At 41.9% G+C, this 23,494-nt stretch overlaps 2 protein-coding genes across 2 annotated transcripts in view; one reads left to right on the forward strand and one right to left on the reverse strand.

Annotated features, from left to right (window-relative positions):
* Positions 1-17,585, forward strand: part of KNTC1 (kinetochore associated 1) — a 177,542-nt gene extending 159,957 nt beyond the window's left edge. Inside the window, exons 56-64 of the mRNA XM_068244149.1 lie at positions 2,562-2,657; positions 7,031-7,087; positions 9,368-9,422; positions 9,509-9,572; positions 11,089-11,218; positions 12,971-13,060; positions 15,418-15,563; positions 17,030-17,120; positions 17,211-17,585. Of these exons, the coding sequence (XP_068100250.1) occupies positions 2,562-2,657; positions 7,031-7,087; positions 9,368-9,422; positions 9,509-9,572; positions 11,089-11,218; positions 12,971-13,060; positions 15,418-15,563; positions 17,030-17,120; positions 17,211-17,237 (756 nt within the window). The 3' untranslated portion in view covers positions 17,238-17,585. The remainder of the gene's footprint in view (positions 1-2,561; positions 2,658-7,030; positions 7,088-9,367; positions 9,423-9,508; positions 9,573-11,088; positions 11,219-12,970; positions 13,061-15,417; positions 15,564-17,029; positions 17,121-17,210) is intronic.
* Positions 17,586-20,093: 2,508 nt separating this feature from the next.
* LOC137533100 (hydroxycarboxylic acid receptor 3-like) lies at positions 20,094-22,948 on the reverse strand. The gene is made up of 2 exons (XM_068254313.1): positions 22,239-22,948; positions 20,094-20,283 (listed from the first exon to the last, which is right to left on the reverse strand). Exons 1-2 carry the CDS (start codon positions 22,946-22,948, stop codon positions 20,094-20,096), a joined length of 900 nt encoding a protein of 299 aa, XP_068110414.1.
* Between the last annotated feature and the right edge of the window lie 546 nt (positions 22,949-23,494).

Consider the following 23,494-nt stretch of genomic DNA (forward strand, 5'->3'; position numbering starts at 1 on the left):
TTCTCAAGGCAGTGGGTGCCTGAGACAGACACATTACTACACTGCCTGCAAACTGCATAGATTTTGTACTCGAGTACCTACTTGCATCATTACACTGATGCAAGGGTGAGTGACCACTGCATACACCAATAGAGTCCTCTATAGGCGGAGTTATAGAGGGCTGGAAATACGCTTCCTCGTGCAGATATTCATAATCGCTGCATTTTCAGTCAAATACTCTCAGTGGATGAGAGGCAGAACATTTTTGATTGAATCAAATCAGTGGTTTTTTAAAACCAGTTAAACAATTATTTTAGATTATTTATACTCGATCATTTAAAATGTGTCAATGGCTGGACAACATTAGGACATTATACCACAGCTGTAATAATTAAATCACCAATTCTCTGCTCTGTATCTTCGTGCATGAATAAATATGTATGGACTCCGAGATTTAGCTAGAATATGTATGGACTTGCCAAGAGTTCAGATAAATTACGGTAATGTGAGGACGATGACACAACGGAAGTTCCCACAATTTTAAACCATTCTTCTCTTCAGTTTCTCTTATCTAACTTGCTAAGACAGGACAAGGCCATTTTTTTAGGTTCACATGCAACATTTATGCTGTGTAGAATGAGTACTTGTGTGAGAAAAATGTAGCATTGACAAAACCTTCTAATGTTTATGGATACTTGTATCTGTGTACTTCACTCACTTGTTTTATGAGTTCCCTGCCGAAGCCAACTGATAAGCCATTTATGTACTATTTTTGTTCTGACATACTCATAGCCTACAGATGTTGTTTATATTCCTAGTTGCTCTATTTACCACTGTAGACAAAAGTAGAGAAAACAACAGGCACTGCAGTCGCAAGTGTTCAGTACAATTACTGTAGATTGGTGGCTGTAACACTGATCGGGTTGCTTGATGGCAAGGATAGCATGCTCAAATCCGCAGAAAATACAAAATATATATTGCACAGTGGGAGAATGACAGGATTGGCACATGCAGTTCCTTATATAAAACAGCTTTATTGAATCCGGCTGTACATCATGGGAAATAAAAAGTTCCAATTATGACAAAAGTTCCTACCCGATCCTGTGCTTGGTGGGGTGAAGTGGGAGCGGTGTAAGAAAACAAAATTGTACAATCTAATGTCTTCTGTGTGCAGTATCATTTGTATAGGTTCTATGTATTTCTACGTGAGAGTCTAATTCACGTGAGGGTTTATTTCTATGTCTCGCACTCCTTTGACAGGTCATTGTGACTAAAGTTATAGAGCAGGCTTCTTCAGAATTTTGACCACATAATATAAACTCACTGATATTCTGTCTAAAATATCTTAACACGGGGCCTTAACCCATGCATTGTAAATCTTGTCCCTCTTATGAGATTCTTGCATAGCATCATCTTGTGTACATAAAATCAATCTACAACTGCTGTGCTAATATCTAATGCAGTTACTTGCTACTGTTTATCTAAAGTCCTGGTGTCCAGACCAGGCCCTTCAGTGCCTGTTGTATGACCCCTAGACTTTTCTATCCATGGGAAAAATTCCATTAGCGGCTTGTCTCTGCATACAGCTCACTCTTACGTGTGCAATTCTTTACTGGTTTAGTAACATGCAGCTGTGACATAAATGTCTTTTTTAACATGCATAAAGATGGTTCAGTTGGATACTGACATCAGAGTAACTAACTGATACCTGGTGCGTTGTTTCCACAGATCACCAAACCCACAGGCATACGATAGAACAAACAAAATAGCACATAACTAACTCCAAAAATAGTATACGTACACTACATGTTACACGCTTTTCCTGTTTTCTTACTTACATGCATTTTTCCCCTCTAGGTCAGGGGTGTTAAACTCAAATACAAAGTAGGCCAGAATTGAACTCTGGGACCAAGTCGCTGATCAACCTCCCTCCCTTATATAGTTCCCTGGTGTCTAATGCCCCCCATCCCTCCAGTTCCCTGGAATTTAGTGGTTCCCCCTCCCTCCCATATATAGTGCCTTGGTGTCTAGTGGCTCCCTCCCTCCCTTATACAGTTTCCTGGTGTCTAGTGGTTCCCCTCTGACCCTTAAACAATCCCCTGGTGTCTAGTGGCCCCTCCCCTTCCCTATACAGTTGTCTAGTGACTCTCCACCTCCCCTTCACAGTTTCCTGGTGTCTAGTGCTTTCTCCCTCCCTACCCTATATGGCATAAGAGGACACCTTAGGCACGCAGCAGATAGAGCAGGCAGGATGGCATAAGTGATCTAACAGTAAAATTTGTTGCAATGGGGCAATCTCAGTGATGCAAGAACATGAGATTATTGGTCTGGTTGTGATTATAAGAGAATTCAGGTGAAGTGCAATATTCATTTGTTATCCATGATAAAAACAATGTTCAGTTTAAATGAGTTGAGCATTAATGTTTTGGTACTACCGGTATAAGTACTTGCGCAAGAGTGGATTGTTCCTTGCAGATTTAGTGCACAATAAGATTAAAATATAAATGTCTTTTGAAGAAATACAAACTATCAGTTGTCTGGTATTCTACATCCCATGTATATGTTGATTTCTTATATTTCAGGCAGTGAGGCTGGTAACAGAGCTTAGTTTGGAATATCAGGTTTATGATCCCCAGCTCTGGAGCGGATTATTGCAAAAGCTACTTGGATTCAACATGGTAAGAACATGTCACTGAAATACTAACTAGAAAGCACACAGACGTTGTATTCTGACTGCGCTGAAAATGACTGTTTTGTAGACAGTACTTATAATTAAAGTCCTTTCAAGCATATTCTATGGCTCAGATATCCCACCCACATAGATAGCCAGATTAAAGTATACCTGAGATGGGGGAATTTAAAAAAAAAATACACATATCTGGGGCATCCTCCAGCACCCTCTAGGTTGATTGCTCCCTCGCCGTCCTCCACCGCTGCCTGGATCCTCTGCGATTTGGCCGGCGTACAAATGTCTGTATAGACATGTACAGCGAGACAGTTCATTGGGGTGTACAACGACAGTCTGCAGACAAGGTCTTGTCCGAGCGATTAAACTGTTAAATCGCTTGCAGCTCTTGTCACGCAAACCGTCGCCTACTCTGTTGTTGTCCTGCTGTGTGTATCAAAGTCTTCTACAGACAGCAGAGTCTCACACAGATGAAAAAAGGATGCGCGAATATAACAAACTGCCCCGTTTGAAACTGAAAACTGATCAGTTTTTACAGTATTAGTTTAAAGGACCACTATTGTGAAACATTTTTAAAATTCACAGAAATAAAATGTACATTTGATCCAGAAGAACAAAATGCACTATGCATTTTTCTTTTTCTATGTCTTTATTCTTTACATTTGGCAGTTACAAGCTGACAGGTCTAACAGATTTTGGAGCTTTCTTTATTTTCAAAAGCACTTGCTGAATGGCAGTTGTTGAGTCCAATGCCAAAATAGTGCGCAAAGGAGTAGGGTGACTGTCTGGCATCTCTGTATAGATCATTTACAGGTAATCCTTTTGTAAAAAAAAAAATACTAAGAATGCTCATGAGGAGATGGACTAGTTCAAAACCTGTCAGATCCTTACTCTTGCTGTAAGCAACACCAACATAGGGAAAAAGATATTTTTGTGCAATGTACTTTTGAGAAATGTACATATATGTATGTTACAAATTTTCATGGACGCAAGCCTTTAAAGAATCAAAATCAGAATCATATTTATTTCGCCAAGTGCGGTGGTTGCCGCATCCGGAATTGTTTGTGGTACACATCGGCATGTAGTAAAGTGCAAGTGCAAGGAGAAAATAAAGCGAGAAGAAATTTACCATAGTAGTGCAAAAAACAAAACAAAAACAACAAACATGCAATGAGCAAATAAGACTATACAAGTTATTTTGGCCTAGATGACAGTCATCCTAGGGGGTTCCGCTGTGCGCTGTGCTCGAGTTCAGCTGGAGTTCAGAAGGAGCACTGTTTGAGGGTAGAAGGAGTTCCTGTGCCTGGAGGTTTTGGCGGGAATAGATCTGTAGCGGCGGCCTGAGCGCATGCGGTTGAAGAAGTGACTGCCGGGGTGGCGAGGATCGTTCGTGATCCTGTTTGCCCTGGTTCTCATCCTGGATTCGTAGAGGAGGTCCAGTGGTGGTTAGGAAGTACCAATAATCTTTTCTGCAGCATTTATGACCCTTTGTAGCCTGTACTTGTCGCTAGACGTGGCTCCACCGTACCAAACGATGATGGAGGAGCAAAGGATAGACTTGATGGTTGCCGTGTAGAAACTTGACAACAACTCCTGCGGCATACCAAACTTCCTTAGTTGTCTTAGGAAGAACAGCCGTTGCTGAGCCTTCTTTTGGCATTTAGTGGTATTTTCGCTCCATCTCAGGTCATTGGTGATGGTGGTGCCCATAAAGCGGACACTTGATACTCTTGTGACTTCGGTGCCCTCGATATAGACCGGATTTAGAGGGGGGGCGCTTTCTGAAGTCCACAACCAATTCCACCGTCTTTGCTGCGTTTAGGACGAGATTGTTGTCCTTCCACCAGTTGCAGATACGCTCGACCTCGCTGCAGTAGGCACGTTCGTCATCACTGTCGATGAGGCCAAGGATGGTAGTGTCATCTGCGAATTTGATGACCTTAACACGGTCGGCAGTAGGGGTGCAGCTGTTTGTATACAGGGAGAAAAGGATCGGAGACAGTACGCATCCTTGGGGGGCACCAGTATTTGTGGTCCTCACTCGGGAGAGGCAGCTGCCGAGTTTGACTTGTTGCGTCCTGTTAGTGAGGAAGTCCTTGCCCCAAGCGCAGAGCGTCAGATCAATCCCTACTCACACTAGGTTGTCATGCAGGATGTTCGGGCAGATTGTATTAAAAGCAGAGCTGAAGTCTAGGAAGAGGAGCCTGGCGTAGGTGTTTGGTCTGTCCAGATGTTCCATGATGAATGCCAGGCTGGTGTTGATGGCATCCTCTATGGACCTGTTTGCTCTGTATGCTAATTGAAGTGAATCTAGGAGAGCATCAGTAGAGTCTTTCAGGTACTTGAGGATTAGTTTTTCGAAAATCTTCATAACAGTTGGAGTAAGGGCCACGGGTCTGTAGTTGTTGAGATCCGTTACTCCTGGTTTTTTGGGCACCGGAATGATGGTGGATCTTTTGAGGCAGGAGGGTACTATGCCTACCGACAGGGATTTCTGGAATATAGAGGTCAGGACAGGGGCCAGCTGGCTAGCACAGGTTTTCAGGCACATAGAAGACACGCCATCCGGGCCGAAGAGACACTGAAGCGAAAAAAAATATATGATATAATGAATTGGTTGTGTACTATGAATTATTACTAGAAGATTAGCAGCAAAGAAAATATTCTCATATTTTTAGTTTCGGGTATATAGTGTTTTTTCTAACATTGCATCATTCTATAATATGTGCAGATTACACAACACTCAGCATTCAAAATGATTCTTTCAGAGCAGTCTGTGAACTAATGACCTCTCCTATGGCAGAGAAAAAGAAATTTGTTCACTAACAGTTGAGATAGTAAAAGTCAGAAGACGGCCCTCTCCACGACTTTGAAAGTTGTATAGCTTAATGGCTTTTTTGCATAGAGATAACAACTGGAGTTTCTTAACTCTTCCTGTACTGGAAACAATTGGACTGATACACATACAAATCATAATATCATCATTTTTTTTCCGCTTCAGTGTCTCCTTAACCACGCGTTGTACACTTATACTGACGTTCAGCACACATCCGCTGTACCTTAAAGGTGGCCATACATACTGGTCAACATGGCCAACAGATAGATCCCTCTCCGATCATTATCTAATCGGAGAGGGATCTATCTTCTCGATTGCCTTCACATACTACAAACAGATTTTTAATCAATTTCAGCATCACATTTTTTTTTAAAACTTTTAATTTCTGTGTGCACCTCCCGTGTCTCCTTCCTTGTTCCTCCATCATGCGGTGTATTTGATCAAATGATCGAATCGGTCAGATATCGATTCAGAAAATGTTTAGGTGTATGGGCACCTTTTGGCTTGTAAACTGAATATGTTCAATTACAGTATCCACACTTAGCACACATACTATACATACTTTACATTTAGGTGCTGTACACTTTTGCACCTAATATACAAACACTGTTATCCATATATTATATTCTTTCCCATGCACTGTACACATGTCCTGTACACTTACTGAAGTGATGTGAAGGTCAACCATTGCAGTGATTTTCTGGCCATTCGGTATAAAATCAGTTTACTGTCAGAAGTATCTTGTTATAAGCGCCTCAGAAAGTTGTCGTCTTCCACTTCACTAAAGGCTTTTTCTGCTCACTGGGGGTTGCATCATTTGAATGAGTGATGATAAAAAGTACAGGGCATTGTTAGAGGAAACACTTCAGCATTTCTCAACAACATAAAATTCTCAGGCAGGGAACACACTTGTCTTTCAGTTTTCTGTGCGCATTTTTCTGCACACTTTTTTCTGCACACCAAGTGTGTTTCTATGCAGGAAAACGCACATGTTTTTTCACAGCAGCTGATGTAATTGATAGAGAAAACTGACAAAATGTGCAGAGTCCTCATGCAAAATGTCAGGTGTTTTTTTTTTCTGCCCGTGAAAAACATATTGGGCTCTATTCATAAAACATTTACGGGAAAAAAATCTTGGAGGGAAAACACTGCATCAGTATTTTAGACTTTTGTGTGCTAATTCATAAAAAAAAGTTTACACTTGCGATAAAAAGTCAGGGAATTCCTGCACTAAACTGGCGGTGCTGCTGAGTTGATACATTTTCTCTGTGCAGAGACAGTTACTATAAAGTACTTTGCTAAATGGTCGGTAAAGTCAGCTGTTTTGAGCATTACCACATGTGGGAATGCTTTATGAATAGAGGCCATTAAGTGTGAACTAGCCCATTGATTAACATGAGTTCTCAATTTTTCTGTGCAGAAAACGCACACAAAAACAGTCAAGTGTGTTCCCTGCCTCAGAATTTTTCTTAGACTGATGCTGTCTCTTGAGATTTATATTTATTTATTGTTGTTGTTTTTTTTTATAGATGTCCTACTTGAGAAAGGTGTTAATAGCCGTCACTGGTGTTCACTGCTTGTGGGAGGTAAGTATGTGATTAGCAACAGAATAATACAAAAACAAAAATCATACAATAAACTGCACTGAAGTTGGTGGTTCTACTGTTCACAATTCCCACAACACTTTACTCCCTTGATACCAAGACACTCACCACCCTGCAGAGCTTAGGATGAATGTAAGGGCTGTCCAGTTGTTACAAACTTCCTCTTCAAACCTTCAATATTCAGTAGCTGAATCCAGATCACATCAAATAAAAAAGTAAACATCCATAGTTATACTGTTCTATTGAACATCTACACATAGAAACATTACACTAAAAAAAGGCATTGCTCTTCAACAGCATGCAGGTGCCGCTTCTCACTGTATACTAGGGCACTTGTGCCCTTATTGTCCACCTGTGACTGATGGTCTACACTTGGGCTATAAATGACAGTTAAGTTTGAGATCATGGACTCTTCTCATATGAGGCATAGATTTGACTCATTATGCCACTGGTACATTTACAGCTCTTGTTTTTAAGCCTTGCTGATTTGTACCGGGGTTTACTGTTTTTGAGTTTTACAGGTGTGTACATCTCAAGAGAATTATTGGCAGTAGAGCTTTCTCTCTCTCTCATTCATAGTGTGGGATGGTATTGTCATCTATTGTAAAATGTTTGGAGCGGGTTCTCTATTTGTGTCAGATGTCAGTGTTATTGCTGCTTTACTCCTGGCACTTAGCATGTAATTGTAGTGTTAGTTTGCTTATACCGAAATTTGTTTGAAATCTTTTGGTTAAAACTAAGTTTCCAGTTACATCATGGTGAACCAGAAACACCCTGACTGTTGACGAGGGCAAAAGGGAACCAAACTTAAAGTGAACCAGAGACGAAGCACCCTCATGTATTTTACCATATATATCAGTGGAAACATTAGAGAAAACACCTACCCTGCTCTCTGTTTTATTCTTCACTGCTCAGCATGCTTGTCATCAGCCCTGATAAAATCCCTGACTGAGCATTCAGTCTGGCCTTGCTCAGGAATCATTATAGCTGAGTCTGTCTTCTCTGATGTCTTTTCAAGCCCAAGCCTGCCCCCTTCTGGCTCTGCTATAATGACTCAGCTATAATGATTCCTGAGCGAAGCCAGACTGACTGTTCAGTCTGGGATTTTATCAGGGCTGAAAACAAGCATGCTGAGCAGTGAAGAATGAAACAGAGAGCAAGGGAAAGGTGTTTTCTCTAATGTTCCCACTGATATATATGGTAAAATACATGAGGGTGCTTCGTCTCTGGTTCACTTTAACTGGAGACTCCATAGACCTATATCAGCCCCATACCCTGTACAGATTAAAGCCAAAACACTCCGATCAGCTGTCAGCAAGATTATGCAGTTCTGTGAAATGAATAGTCTGCAGGTTCTGAGTGCAAGCCTGGCTAAAGGAATCATTTGCATATTCAGCTACTAAACTGAATGCTTTTTGGTAACAATTTCTTCCTCATGTGAAGCCAAGTTGTTGCAAGAACATTTTATTTTAGGCAGACTAGAGCCTGACTACAACAGGACTGACAGGCATGTGGGGGTAACGGAGAAGATAGCCCAGCTTGTTTTTTTTTAATAAATATTAATTCCCCTATTTCCTGGCTCCATAGAGATTGGGAGGGCCCCTCTGGAGCATGAGGTCTGGTCATCATTGTAACCTCTGTGACTCCTGTGCCCATGTCAATTTATTAAAGAAAAGCCTGCTTTAAAGGAAGCATCAGCCAAAATAAGCCTCCCCTTATCTCCTTACCCGGGGCTTCCTTCAGCCCCTTGCTGCCGATCCGTCCAGCTCCGCTCCCAGCCGCTGACTTAGGGTCCCCGCCGGTGCAGAGGCAAACCTCGGGGTCGTCCTTTACTGCGCCTGTGTGAGCGCCGCTGTCAAACAAATCCATGTTGTCTGACGTGTGTCCGGAGTGTACTGCTATGACTAAGGAGCAAGTGTGAAGCTCCGATACTGCTATATCCAGTGTGCATATTTTTTTAATAAAGATCTGACTTTTTATACACCAGTTGAGCAGATCCTCTCCCTTCATCCTCTTATTTTGGCTGATGCTTCATTTAACAGAGTACTTCCTGTCTTACACACAGGTTTACAATTTTAAATGTAATTGTCAATGTTTTTAACTTATTAGCTACTGCAAGTGCATTTCAGTTTTCTTCCTTGTAGAATGTTTTCAAGTACTTACTGAATTCTGATGTATTAAATGTAAAATTGTTCAGTGTGCCTTGTAAAGCACATCTGAATGTAAATGCATAATAATAATAATAGCAATGGATTCTTGCAGGTACCGAATTTCAGCAGAGCGTGGCGCAGTGTTATTCTGGCACCCTTCACTTGTGGTTTGTAGCTAACCTAACATTTTATATTTGTCAGCAATGTCAAGCTTTGTTATTGCTCCACTGATCTATATTATCTTCTTTTATAGCCTCCTGCCCTCCGAGCCCCTCACAGCTTGCAGAATGCTACCAGTCTTTCCTGCTACTCCTGAAGTCAGTTTCAATATGTGGCATATTTTACACATTTAACTATTTTGTACATACATTATTATTTTGTACATTATTGGGCTGAATATTATATGTAAGTGCAAGTACAGGAATAGACATGGTGTTATATTTTCAGCAGGTGCAGTTAGTCTGGCATGCACATTTTTGAATTGCCATTTCACACACCATTCATCTACCATTTAGTTTCATCTCTGCTTTTACAGTGTTGCCAAATCATCCCTTTAAATACACATATATAAGGCATGTCACACGGCTGGGGAACATTGCAGTTTATTTATTTATTGTATTTATAAAGCGCCAACATATTACGCAGCGCTGATGGCGGAGACTGTAAAAACACAGTTAGCCTGCAGGCTAATGACTTGTTCTGCTCCCATGCGGGGGGGGGGGGGGGGCGGCCTGGAGACAGCAGAAAGCCGTAAAGATCGTTGCTTCTTAACACAGCTATACAGTAAAGCCCCTTTTCAAAAGGAGGCTCAAGGCGGTAAATTCCCTGCTTTTCAGCTGTTCCCATGAAATTCTTAAAGATTTTCCAGAATATGTGGAAAGTGTGGTAAAACGTGCAGTACTTCAGCGGTTATAGTCTTTAATTGTCTTCCATAACTTAGGATATTCTTTAGAAGATGTTTTTTTTTTGGGGGGGGGGGGGTGTATTTGATTATGTAGCAACCTATGGAAAGTATATTTTTAGGCATCCAGTATAAAAAAAAAAAATCTGTAAATATTTGTAGTTTTATTTCTACTATTCTTCTCTATTAGACAGCCTAAATAGGAATTCCACTAGAACAGGAATAGGAACTTAATAGTAACCCTACTAAAAACTGCAAAATGCACACAAATTGACTTTACCTCCAGGTACAGGCAAATCTTAAACTGATCGGTAAATTATGTGCTAACATGCCCCCTTTTTTCCGATTTTTGGTAAAATACCGCACATTTTATGACCTAATTTACCACAAGGTAAATTATGACTAAAATGTACCAGAATAGCAAATTTTAACACATGCTCTAAAAAACTACTTATGTGGTAAAACGGATGGTAAGCATACCAGAATTAAGGCCATGCTGTTACAAATGCTGCCAATCAGCTGCATTAAATTGCACCCGAAAAGAGCTTGGAGCCAGCAATAGGTGGATGAACTGACAAGTGTAATTCAACCATGAGCTGAGACAGCTCTGACTGGCCACCACAGCCAAGAACCAAATAGGGTTAGATTGGGTCTTCATTTTATCAGCTTACTTATCTGACTATATAAGCACACAAGACTGGCCACACCTGTGGCATAGAGGGATAGCCCACCAAGCTTCCTGAATTTCCAGTGAATATTGGTGGTGCTCAGTTCTGATTGAAATGAACTGAATGACTGATATTCTGGATGAATGTAACAGTAACACTAATCATGTATTATATTTGTATTTTTTATGTATTGCCATACTGTGCTAAATGTTAAACCAGAAATTAATGGATCTTGTTTTTAATATACTATTTTTTATTATGCAGGTGTCCTGTAGTTGCTGATCTGGACCTTTTAGGAATTGCTAAGCAATATGCGCAGATTGACTTACCAGCATTTACCTTGGGGTGTCTTTTGTTAATTCCCCATGTGGAAAAAAGAGAACAACAAATCCAGGTAAATAGCCAGTTTCATTATGCTCTAATCAGTGATTTCCAATTGAGCAACACAGTTTTGTTTTTTGGGGGGTTTGTTTGCTTTTTCATTTTAAATCATAACATTTTCTGTGCTGCTGTTGCCTCTTGTTTGGCATTAGGTAATTTTGTGTTATACAAATTAACCCTCCCATTTTAATCTGTATCCAGTTATCCAGTTACGCCTGGAAAAGTGCAAAAGGCATCTGTATGCATTCCTACAAACAATTTTCAAGCATATTTTGTGTGGTTGGTAGCACTTTTTAGGCATGGAAACTAGTCATCATAACACCTGTAAATGGGTATCGCTATGTATGTACATTCATTTCTCATCTGCATGCTGCCTCCCACGCTATGTTTACAACTGCTATTGTGTGTTTTAGCAGCAGGATCTAAGGGGGAGCTTAAAAACCACAGCGTTTTAGTGCTGGGAAACCATCTGTGTAAACTAGGCATTCAATTGTGAGGGTAATAAAATTCTGGTAGACCGACACTCCTCTTGAGAAATAAGAACAGTAATTATGTAATTAATGGTTAGTACTTTTGTTAAAACATACATACACTAAAGCAAACTTCCACTGATGAAATAATGATTTAAGACCTAGAAAAAAAATGGGGATTAACAACATTGGTATTTGTATACATAATAGCAATGCTTGTAGAAAAATTCTAAGTATGAATAGAGCCACATCAATTTTATTAACTTTCCATTACTTAAAAACGATCCCCTCTTGGAGAAGATAACCAAAATATATACATCCGTTATTTAAGCAGTGCATATAAAAGCTAAGAAATACAAAGAAGCAGCAAATACATTATACAGGTTTCGAGAAACATTTATGCTTATTGGACTGATCCTGGATAGAATAAATAAACCTACAAGTATTTTAAGTAGGTTCAAAAGTAAACTATAACGCCAGGATATTCAGTCAGCTGGGTTCAAAGGTTTTAGCTCAGCAGAAAGCTTCCTGATGTGTTTCCTGCAAAAGGGCTTAGGCCATGAATATTCAAATGTCAGTGGGAACTTCCGGGGCCAGTAACTATTCCCCTTGCAATCACAACATGGGAAAATATACTTCAACAAAAAGCCATATAAATTCCAGTAGTTCTTGGACTTAGGGGTTAAGTTTTGTGTAAATAGTGGAACACATCTGTTGGTAACTTGCAGACCAGTGCAACAGGTGGAAGGATGTGAACTTAGTTGTGTGTAGCGTCATCTTGAGAGTAAGGCTAGGTTAATGCTACACTTGTGCAATGCCATGGAGTGCAACACCTAGACTTGTCTGTTGCGTCGTACATGTCATAATAGCAATACCGTTACAAAACATCTGTCTGGTGTCCAATCGAATTGTGCAGGTTGGACCTTGCGATACCTTTTTCAGAATGGAGTAGACAGATACATTTCAAACAGATGTGTGAATGGGTCCTATAAATTCATCCACATGCCTATTTGTTTGCTGGCCCCTTATCTGTAAAACTGTACCTTTTAAAAAAAATGTATATACGGTATATAGAGTGACTTTAGCGTAAAGGTATTTTAACATTGAGAGACTGTGTAAATTAGACCTTAATTATAGGGTTAAAAAATTCTAAACTTGGAAATGATAGAGAAAAAAAAAAGATATTTACACTTCTCTATGGAGAAGAAAGAACAGTATGTTATGTATTAGTATTTTGCATTTGTGTCCCAAATGTTTCACATCCCTAATGCTTTTCCTTTGATCTTTTATGCCAGGGCTTTCTAAGTACTTGCAACCCTGAAACTGTCTTACTTCAAGCTGAAGACTGCATGAACACTGGAGAAGTGGCTGGCATTGCATCTCAGGTGTGTTATCTTTTCTGTTATGAGAACACATTAAGGAAGCGGCTGATTAGAGATAAAGGACATTTTTGATAAATATTATACCTTTCAGTTTGTTATTGGTAATTTCTAAATTAGTCAAAAATTATATCCAATCGGGCTGAAATGCAATTACTATTATCATAAATTGTTGTCGTTACAGTCTGCAAATATGATCCCCAAATTTCAGTATGAGTGCCCTGTTTCCTTAAAGGGAACCAGAGATGAACATTTCACACAAAATAAACATATCAGTCGATAACTTGTAAAGAATAAATGCTCTACCTGATAATTTTGCCACTCTGGTGTGCCTTTTTGAGTGTTTTTGTTATCCATTATTGCTCCAGAAAAAATCCAATATGGCCGCCGGCTCATATCCCTTTTGCTTCTAGGTTATGAGCTGTTCTGGATGAGCTGTCTAGGCTCTATGAGACTATAGACAAGCAGGGCTGCTGCTGCTGCAGCATTTCATCTGTGTGCTTTCAACTTTATTATTCTGGTATGCTGTGTGGCTGTCTGTAGGTAAGTATCTCATAGGAATGAAACTGCACAGATAATAATGGTGACTGCACAGTGCACACAGATTACACAGCAGCCACACTAGTCTGTTGTTTCATAGCTTCTTTCTCAGCAGAGCAGCCCCTCCCATGTCATCAGATTTCTGAGTATGCAAAGCATGAAAGCTGAGCCAGGAGGGGGCAGGCTTGAAAAGACTTCACAGAAGACTGACTCAGCTATAATTATTCCAGGGCAAACCTAGACTGAATGTTCAGTCGGGGATTCTTATCAGAGCTGGTAACAGGCAGATTGAGCAGAGAAGTATGAAACTAAAGGCGCGTACACACGCCATACTGTAGCAAACGACGGGTCCGCTGAGTGGATCTGTCAGAAACAGTGTTATCAGTCTGCCGACAGCATGTACACACGGGGTACTGTCGGCAGAACGTCCGCCCAAAGGGAGAGTCTGACGGACCCGTCGTTTGCTACAGTATGGTATGTGTACGCGCCTTTAACCGGTTGCCAACCGCGTCACGCCGATGGGCGTGGCCGCAGCGGCAGACCCAGGACCGCCTAACGCCGATTGGCGTAAAGTCCTGGGGCCAGCTAATGCAGGAGATTGCGCACAGGCTGCACGCGCATCTCCTGCTTGGGGGGCGGAGCTCCGCCCACCTTCAGTCTCCGAGCGGCTATTGCCGCTCGGGAGACTGTTAGATGGCGTGATCGCCGTCTATTTACATGTACAGCGCTGCAATCGGCAGCAGCACTGTACTGGGGACAGCCGTGTCACACGGCTGTCCCCCTGGGGGACAAGAGAGCGATCGGCTCTCATAGGTAGAAGCCTATGACAGCCGATCGCCGTAATTGGCTGGCTGTGGGGAGGGAGGGAAGTTATTTAAAGAAGCAGTGTTTTTTGTATTAAAAACGCTAACAATAATAATTATTAAAAAATAAACATGGGGGAGCGATCAGACTTCACCAACAGAGAGCTCTGTTGGTTTGGAGAAAAGGGGGGGGGGGAATCACTTGTGTGCTGTGTTGTGCGGCCCTGCAGCTTGGCCTTAAAGCTGCAGTGGCCTATTTTACTAAAAATGGCCTGGTCACTAGGGGGGTTTAGCACTGCGGTCCTCAAGAGGTTAAAGCAGGGTAGGTGTTTACTGTCATGTTCCCACTGATAAATGTAGTAATATACATGAGGGTGCTTCATCTCTGGGTTTTTTTAAAGGAAAGGTGCAAGCTGTAAATTACAAAAAAAAATCTCTTTATCCTGTGCTTTTGCTCCAGCTCTGCTTTAAGCCGGTGGCCCAATGTCCCTCCAGTGCAGATGCTGACCTCGCCAGGTCGGCATCACGTGTGCGAAATGCTCGCGGTTGCGCTCACGTGGTCTGAAATGTGGCCTATGTTTCCAGACCACGTGAGAGCAGCTCTCACACTGTGCGGTGAGGGCACAGGAGAGCTGCCAGGGGCTGGAGGAAGCCCCGGGTAAGTACCGTAGATTTTTTTTTTTTATTTACTCGGACCTTCCCTTAAGTCTCGCACCAATTTCAACCTTCAGGCCTGAGTGCTGTACAAACATGCGGTGGGTAGGGAAGAGGGATGGTGCACAATGGAGCGGCTTACTGTGGGTGGGATAGTAGTAGCCGTAGAGTGGGATGAGTAGAAGAACAATGGGCTCAGAAGTCAAATGGATGTTGCCAAGTTTACAGCCAGATATATGGGAATGGTGCTGCATGCTGAAACTTTGCAGACTTGCTATTTTGGAAAATGTCAACTTTGTATTCTCATATGGTGTGGATAATCAATTGTTATTTCCTCTTTTTTAATGACTTATATTTTTGTTTTAGATAAAAGACTTTATTTTAAACAGTATAACTGAGAAGAAGCAGCTTGAAAAGTTTGTGAAAACAAAATGCTATAATGTCCTCAAAATGCATGCGATTACATCTAGCCGAGTAAAAGAGCTGGTAGATTATCTGCTGACCAAGAACTGGTAAGTCTTCTCTGTGATTGCCTTCTTGGTTGAAGGTAGTTGTAACACCCAAAAAGAAAAAAATGCCAAAAATAGTTAGTACCCCAAATATATAAGTAACCCTCTTTTTTCCCTTAGCCTCAGTATCAAGCTTATCTCGGCATTGCAAATAACAGAAAGCTTCCTACAAATAAGATAAGGACACTGTGACCAGAAGAAGATAATTGAATCATCCCCCCCAAAGGTGCCCATACATCAGAGGATGTATGGACAGATCGACCAATAGACAGATATCTTTCTGATCGGAGAGCGATCTGTTGCCTGACCATACACCGCAGGCCAATTCCCTATCGATTACAGCATGATTTTCTCATGTTGCATTTCTCCTAAATCTGACAATGAACACTGAAAACAGCAGGATGGGTATGCTAAATAAGTAATTTCTAATCTGTTTTGGGAACCACAGGGACAGGGAAGGATATTAAAATACTTGAAAAGGTACGGAATTTATCAGAGGGATGGAAGGTTGCACAAACAGGTGACCTGATTAACATGTATAAGCTTGGCAGATACGCTTTATATGGCAAATTCTATATGGATCAACTCTGTCAGGAATTACCTAGTAATTATAGACCTGAATGTTGAATGCAAGGGAAGCATCTATGATCCATTTACAATCATTCTTTGACATCTGTCCCTTAACCAGCTATCGATCCCTGTAACAGGCTATTGTAGATAACCGTGTCAAAAGCCTTTGCAAAGTGCAATTACACCACATCTATTATCGAATGGGAGCAGCGCAGGTCTGCACAATCCCAAAGGGATTATGAGTAGCAATAAAACCGTAAACCTCCAGGCGGCTCTCCGTACACGCCACTGATGCATAGCGACTGACGTCAGATGCTATGTGCCGACGTCAGACACTATGCGTCGCTGACGCATAGTGTCTGACGTCGGCACATAGCATCTGACGCAGCGTCTGACGCAGCGTCAGTAGCGTGTACGGAGAGCTGCCCGGGGGTTACGGACACTGCGCGGAGGCTGCTACAGGACAGGTAACATATAAATGCACACATCTGGCACATTTATACATTGAGCAGGGGTTTTGTCGTCTCGTCCCTCGTTCTGGAAATCGCCGCCGCACACCCGACCAACCAACTTCGGCCTGACATTTTGCAGCATGCGCAGTGGACCATGCAACCAATTTTCGTCCCGAAATTGGTTGCTTTGTCGGTCGGGCATGCACTTAGCGGCACCAATTTTCATCCTATTTGATTATAATAATTGAATTGGATGGTCGACCTTTATAAAGAGTTGAAGTGACTTTACCCACTATATAAATTAGGTACCTTTTTAAAATGAGGTGATGGCATATATATCCTTATGAAATTGCCTCTAATGATGAGTAATTGAAAGCTTAGTACTTTAGTAAAAAGCTAGAAGTCCTATATAAAGGACTGCATTTTAACGACATGATTATTTTATAGTTTAGATGATGCTGCTGAACTTGTAGTGGAATTTCTAAAGCGTCGTGGGAAACCTTTCCCAAGGGATGTAACGTCTCTGGACATTGTGAAGGTACAGTACAGTAAGAATGTGGCACTTATTGCTGAGATAGAAACTACACTTTGGCATAAATATTTTATTTACACTTTTTTTTTTCCACAGAACTTTCTGAATGACAAAGCATTTTGAAAGAAAGCAATTTGATTTCTTAATTTATGCTTATTTAAGGATTTCAGTGAAGCTATTAGATTATTTCATCAGTTTTCTATGTGCAGAAAAACATTTTTTGCATGTCATTTTGCTACTTTTTTGTGCTTCTGTTGTGTTTTCTATTTAGCATACATCTTCCCATGGCAAGGTGTTCTGTAAGCACTTCTTTATCTATGTTCCTTGTTTATACTTTCATTGTATATCATTTACTAAAATTGTTTAACTGAACAAAGTTTTTTTTGTTGTCCAAGTGTTTTAAAGTTTTTCAGTCTATAAATATGCTCATTGCACACCTATGCATGTCTAAATAAAGAGAACCAGTTGTGATTCCTCTTCTCAGCAGCACATTACTCTGACTTCTAAATTGTTTATTAAAATATGTAGTTTATTACTGTTACCTTCACTTTGTAGAATCCCCAAAAATCTCTATTAAAAAGGTTGTCTGACTTCCTTCTTTCTTTGCAGTTGTTTCCCATAGTCAACTTCCAATAAAAGAAATGATAGAAAGATGTTCTTATTATATCATTACATAAGTGTAATACTACAGTAGAATCCATTTTTAAGCAAACACTAACCGAATAGAATACAACACCAGGGAAATAGTTAGCCAAACACTTAAGTCCAGAAGGCCATAGCCCTATAGGTACAATAAAAAGCTTGTAACTTTATTTATATACACAGAGTTAAGGTTATGATTAGGGTCCACAGTTGTGGATACTCCTTTGTGAAGGTATCAAGTGATACACCTCGCCAGACTATGGGGGTCGTTGCTTATCCCCCTGGGCTGTAGCATGGATTGCCAAGTCCAGGTGTAGCTATCCAATAGATCGGCAGATGCCTTCACAAAAAATCTGTATAAAGGTGGGGTAGTGAAGCGCCACCTAACCAAGAGGGTAGTTTAGGTTGGTGCTCTCACCTGTGGTCAAATCCCCCTATATACCCCAGTCTAAAACAGGTGACAAGGCTTTGAAACATCTTTACTTATTTTGAATATCTTGATAACAATATTATCATTGTAGGCCAACAGCACTATCCAAGCAGTAGAGTTAGTGGAAGTTGTTGATGCTGTTCCCAGTACTAGAATAATGCAGGGCTGTGGAGTCGGAGTCGTGGAGTCGGAGTCGTGGAGTCGGGCAATTTTGGGTGCCTGGAGTCGGAGTAGGGAAAAAATGCACCGACTCCGACTCCTAATGAATTTGTAACTGTAATTAAAATAGAAAATATGATAAAATGTTCTATTTCTCAGATAATAGTCATTAAAAATAATGTATATATACAGTAATAGCTGTGCTTAGTCCACAACAATGAAATAAACCAATCAAAATTAGTTACTTGTGCTGCTTCAATAAAGCAGTCCCCGTATTTTTAAGGTCAGATATACATATCTGATTGTGACTGTATATATGATGTGTACACAGGAATCTCTTATATATATACTAAATAAGATCTATGCTGTAAGAATAAAGCCTGATGTGTAGCTATGTCACTAATAGAGATGGTCAACGAGATGGAAATAATTCTGCATTGATGCTGATTTATGCAAATGTATGCACTCCCTTTGCTGATGAAATAAAATAATTTGATATGTTATTAAAATTTGGTTTGGTGACTACAAATTAAAGGGTAACTGAGACGGATGAAAAGTAAAGTTTTATACATACCTGGGGCTTCCTCCAGCCCCCTTCAGGCTAATCAGTCCCTCACTGTCCTCCACCACCCGGATCTTCTGCTATGAGTCCTGGTAATTCAGCCAGTCAGCGCTGTCCGGCCGCATGCCGCTCCCACAGCCAGGAACATTCTGCACCTGCGCAATAGTGCTGCACAGGTGTAGTATGCTCCTGTCGACGGAGTGTGTGCATGCGCACTACTCTTGACTGACTCAAGTACCTGGACTCATAGCAGAAGATCCAGGTGGTGGAGGAGGACAGCGAAGGACTGATTATCCTGAAGGCGGCTGGAGGAAGCCCCAGGTATGTATAAAACTTTAATTTCATCTGTCTCAGGTTTACTTTGTTACACAGTAGTACTATACTCTACATATGCACTCCCCACAGAGCTGCAGGGAATCCACTGAGAATGCTGTGCACATTGAACACAGAGGTGTTGTCTGTTTACAATCTCCTCATTCCCCTGCAGAGTACCTGCACATCATTCTTACATGTACCCACATTTACATTGCCTAGGGCCTGATAGTTGTTCTTTGTTCCGGTCTGTACCTTTTACAAGTACTCTTACCAAGGACTAGTTTTAGTCTAAAGGGAATAAATATAGTAGTCTACATATCCTTCTCACTTCAGTTGTCTTGTAAAATTCCTAAGCGTTGGCAGTTAAGAGACAAATTTCATGTTACATACTTTTAATCAACAAAATTGTAGTCGTGGAGTTGGAGTCGGTGGAATCCTAAACTGAGGAGTCGGAGTCGGTGGATTTTTGGACCGACTCCACAGCCCTGGAATAATGTCCGGACGCAGGACTACACTTCCCATGATCCTGAGTGATGACGGTTAGCTGCTGTAACTATGCACTTCTGCAGGCCATCAATTAATAATGGAAAAAGCAGAATCACATCAACTCACGCTTGTCTTCATCCCAAAATGGAAGGTGTGGGCACATTGCTTTTTTTTCCCCAAAAGCTTCTGCAGGAATATGTATGCTGTAAGAAACAGGTACATTCATATGTTCCTTTACGTATACTCGTGTGTGTGTGTGTGTGTGTGTGTGTGTGTGTGTGTGTGTGTGTGTGTGTGTGTGTGTGTGTGTGTGTGTTATGGTTTTCACATTTGCTTATTAAGTGATATATTGCATACTGGTGTTTGTCTTCATTGAACCCACTTTCTAAGGACAGTTCCATGCAGTGTTCAGTGCTGTTTGGAAAGAAGGGCTTGAGATGTAAATAGCGAGTGGGTTAAGTACACTGTTAAAATAAGTAAGTGCTAGAAATACTGCAAACACAAGGCTTGATATGTCAAACAGCTGGCATGTTCTTGAATGTTTAGAAATGACTACAATAATGGTGGAAAATGTACTTAGAAGAAAACAGAATATGAAAATAAAAGCAATGAATGTCATGGACTTGATGGCTCTTTGGATCTTACCACATTGGTCCTTGCATTGCTTCAGCTGTTTTACGATACATCCTGTACAAACTAATTGTAACGATCTGCTCAGCTGGCTGCACGGGCAGACAGCTGTTTGGCTATTCTTTAGGTCTGCGAGCTGCAGGTCTCTGGAAAAGAGACCTGTCTCTGCTTTGCAAGTTTCAGAGTTGTTCTGCTGAGGAATTTGCATACACTTGTCATGCAAATTGCCTAGCTGCCTCCTTTGACGGCTGGCAGTATAAATACCATGTTCTCCCAGAATCCCTTGCTGGTCATTTTCATGGTTTGTTACTGATAAACTCTCCTAGAGTATCAGCCTCGTTTGTTTGTTAAAATTTACCTTAGAGTAATTCCTTGGGACTGCACTAGGCAGCTCTTCTAAGTGCAGTCAGGTTGCATTATCTGTTTTGCCTGTGTTGTCTCTCTGCTGCGATTGTCCTGTTGCCAGTGGCGGTCGACAGGAAATCGGTCTGTCTGGGAGTGTAGGCCAGAGCTGCGGTTGCTACTGGCTGCTCCATCCGTCTTGATCGCACTCGCCATAGTGGTAGTGGCAGTGCCTCCTTCTGTATTCTGCCTTAGGGGTGCTAGCCAGAGCAGCGGTTGCTACTGGTAGCCCCATCTGTTTGTCTGTCTGGATCGCATCCGCTCTAGCGGTAGCAGCGGTGGTACCTTCTGAACTCTGTCTGGGAGTGTAGGCCAGAGCTGCGGTTGCTGCTGGCTGCACCTTCTCTCTGTCTTGTCTGATATGAACACTTGCTGTAGGCTCTGTGAGGTAACCTTTTAGCAAGCGTTCGCGTTCTCTATTTCGTGTTGTGTGTCATTGGTTAGTTATGGTGGCACGCTTATCACTGGGCGCCTAATGCGCGGTGATCGTGCTTAAATGCGTTCGCTGTTGCGAATGAGTGCGGTGTTTGCGTTTAGCTAGCGCTTGTTATTTTCTTTATCTTCTGATTGTTGTTTGCTGTGCCTTTGCTACTCTTGTGCTCTGTTCTGTTCGGCCTTGTGTCACTTCTGGCAATCGCCTCTCTCTTGCGATTGCGTTCCCGCTTTGTTTCTGCGAATATGTGTTCACCGTCGCTGGGTGGCGACTAGATTGGGGAACACACATTTAGTCTGTCTCTGTGCTCTTTCTCTTTGCGGGCTATCAAGCCCTACATTGCCTTTATTCATACAACTCCCACTGGCATCTGTGGCCGTGCAGAGCCTGTGCTCGTCTGCTCTCCACAGCTCCATCTGCCGGTGGGAATTGTCCTCTACTGGTGCATTGCATTTAAGCTGGGTACTATCTAATTATACGCTTGTGGAGGATTTCCGCTGTGTCAGCGTGCATCTTGTGCGCTGACCACGGAAATAGAAACCCGCAATCATGAGGCCCGGTTCACATTAGCGTTCGCTGTCCGGATTCGCCTGATCGGATCCGGACCGTATACTGTACAAACGGAACGGACGTTCCGCATAGCAATGCAAAGTCTATGCGGCCGTTCACACGCGTCTGTTCCGTACGGAACGGAGCCGGATCGGATCTGGACTCCGGACACTTTTCCAACATGCTCTATTTTTGGGTCCGGATCATCCAGCCGACGCACCCGGACCGGAGCCTGACTGCACCATCCGTGCATAGAAACCAATGGGAAACGGAAAGCACAGAACAACCTGACGTTCTACCCCACTTCCTATGCGTTTTCTAGCGGCTATTTTGGATGGGGACACATGGGCCCAGCATTTCTGGAGTGGAGCAGCAGTGACTTTGTGCTGGAGCTGTTTGCAGTATGTCGGACGTGGAGGTGAGGCCCTACACAGCGGAGGACCTGATTCTACATGTGCACCTTCTGCTGACCTCCCAGACCCCAACAATATTTATACAGTTTGTTATCTCTTTTACCAAATGGATCCAGATCGCAGCCGTATCAATACGTATGCAAACGGACCCGATCCGGTCCGGTCATCCGGTCCGTTCTTTACAGAAGTGCAAGTGTGAACAGGGCCTGACACTAATATAATGAGGAGGGGAATGAAAAGTTCAATGACAAAGAACACATAATGCCAGATAATGATGAAGCTTCCATCCCAGTTCAGATTAAAGCTCTCACAGAGTGTTGTATTTGCTACCTCTTCTGTTATTAAATGTGAGGATAGCAAAATGTATACTGTTAGTGATATGATAAAAGCCCAGAGCAAGAATGTGACAACCAGTCCTCCTGGGTTAGACTTCATCATGTTGATTCTGTGGTGGGGATGGACAATTTTGAAGTATCTGTTTAGCACCACCAAAGTCAAGAAGAAGATGCTTTCCGTCCTATTGAGTGACAACATGAACAGCATAATCCTGCAGGGTATGTCACCAAAGCACCAGTTCTTGCCACGGAGATAGTACATTGCTCTAAAGGGGAGGCAGATAATGAGGAGGAATTCTGCAAGGGATACATTGAAGACATAGAGGATGCTGGTGTTCCAAACGGGGATGCGAAAGCAGAAAACCCATAGAACTACACCATTACCGATCAGTCCCAGAGCAAACTCCACTAGCAGCAGTATACCGAGGGTTGGGGACAGCTCAGATTCCTCAAAGAAGCAATATCCGGAAGAATTCATATCTACTGAAAAGGATGGCCTTGAGGTTGAGATAGGTGCATAGAAGTCTAAAGTAAAATAAAATAATAAAAAAATTGTGATTTGTTTTCAACTTTATTTTCCATATAATATGAAAATGACTCTATTTACACTTGCCTTTCTTGGTAGCCTAGAATAGATGTTGCCACTAATTATAGTAGTAAAATTAAGTGACAGAATACCCAAGGCTTAAAATGAACCCAAGCTGAAGCTTAGGTTCAAAACAAGATCTTAACCTGAACAGAGGGAAGCCTCAGGATCCTATTGAGGCTTCCCTCCCTTGTTGGTAGCCCCCTATTGCAGAGCGCAGCCCCCTCCACAACAGGGACACGCAGCTCCACTTCCTTATTAATTGCCATGCAGTAGCCGTGGTAGCCCACCCACTCGTGCAGTAGCACAGAGTAGAGGCCTGCAGCGGGGCGGGTACCCGCGGGTTACCCAAAATGCAGGTCTGGTTCGGGTACCCATATTGATTCGGGGTGCGGGTCGCGGGTAGTAAAAACAAGCATAAGATAATTCTGTATCTTT

Source organism: Hyperolius riggenbachi, chromosome 1, assembly GCF_040937935.1.
Source record: "Hyperolius riggenbachi isolate aHypRig1 chromosome 1, aHypRig1.pri, whole genome shotgun sequence".
Taxonomy (NCBI): Eukaryota; Metazoa; Chordata; class Amphibia; order Anura; family Hyperoliidae; genus Hyperolius; species Hyperolius riggenbachi.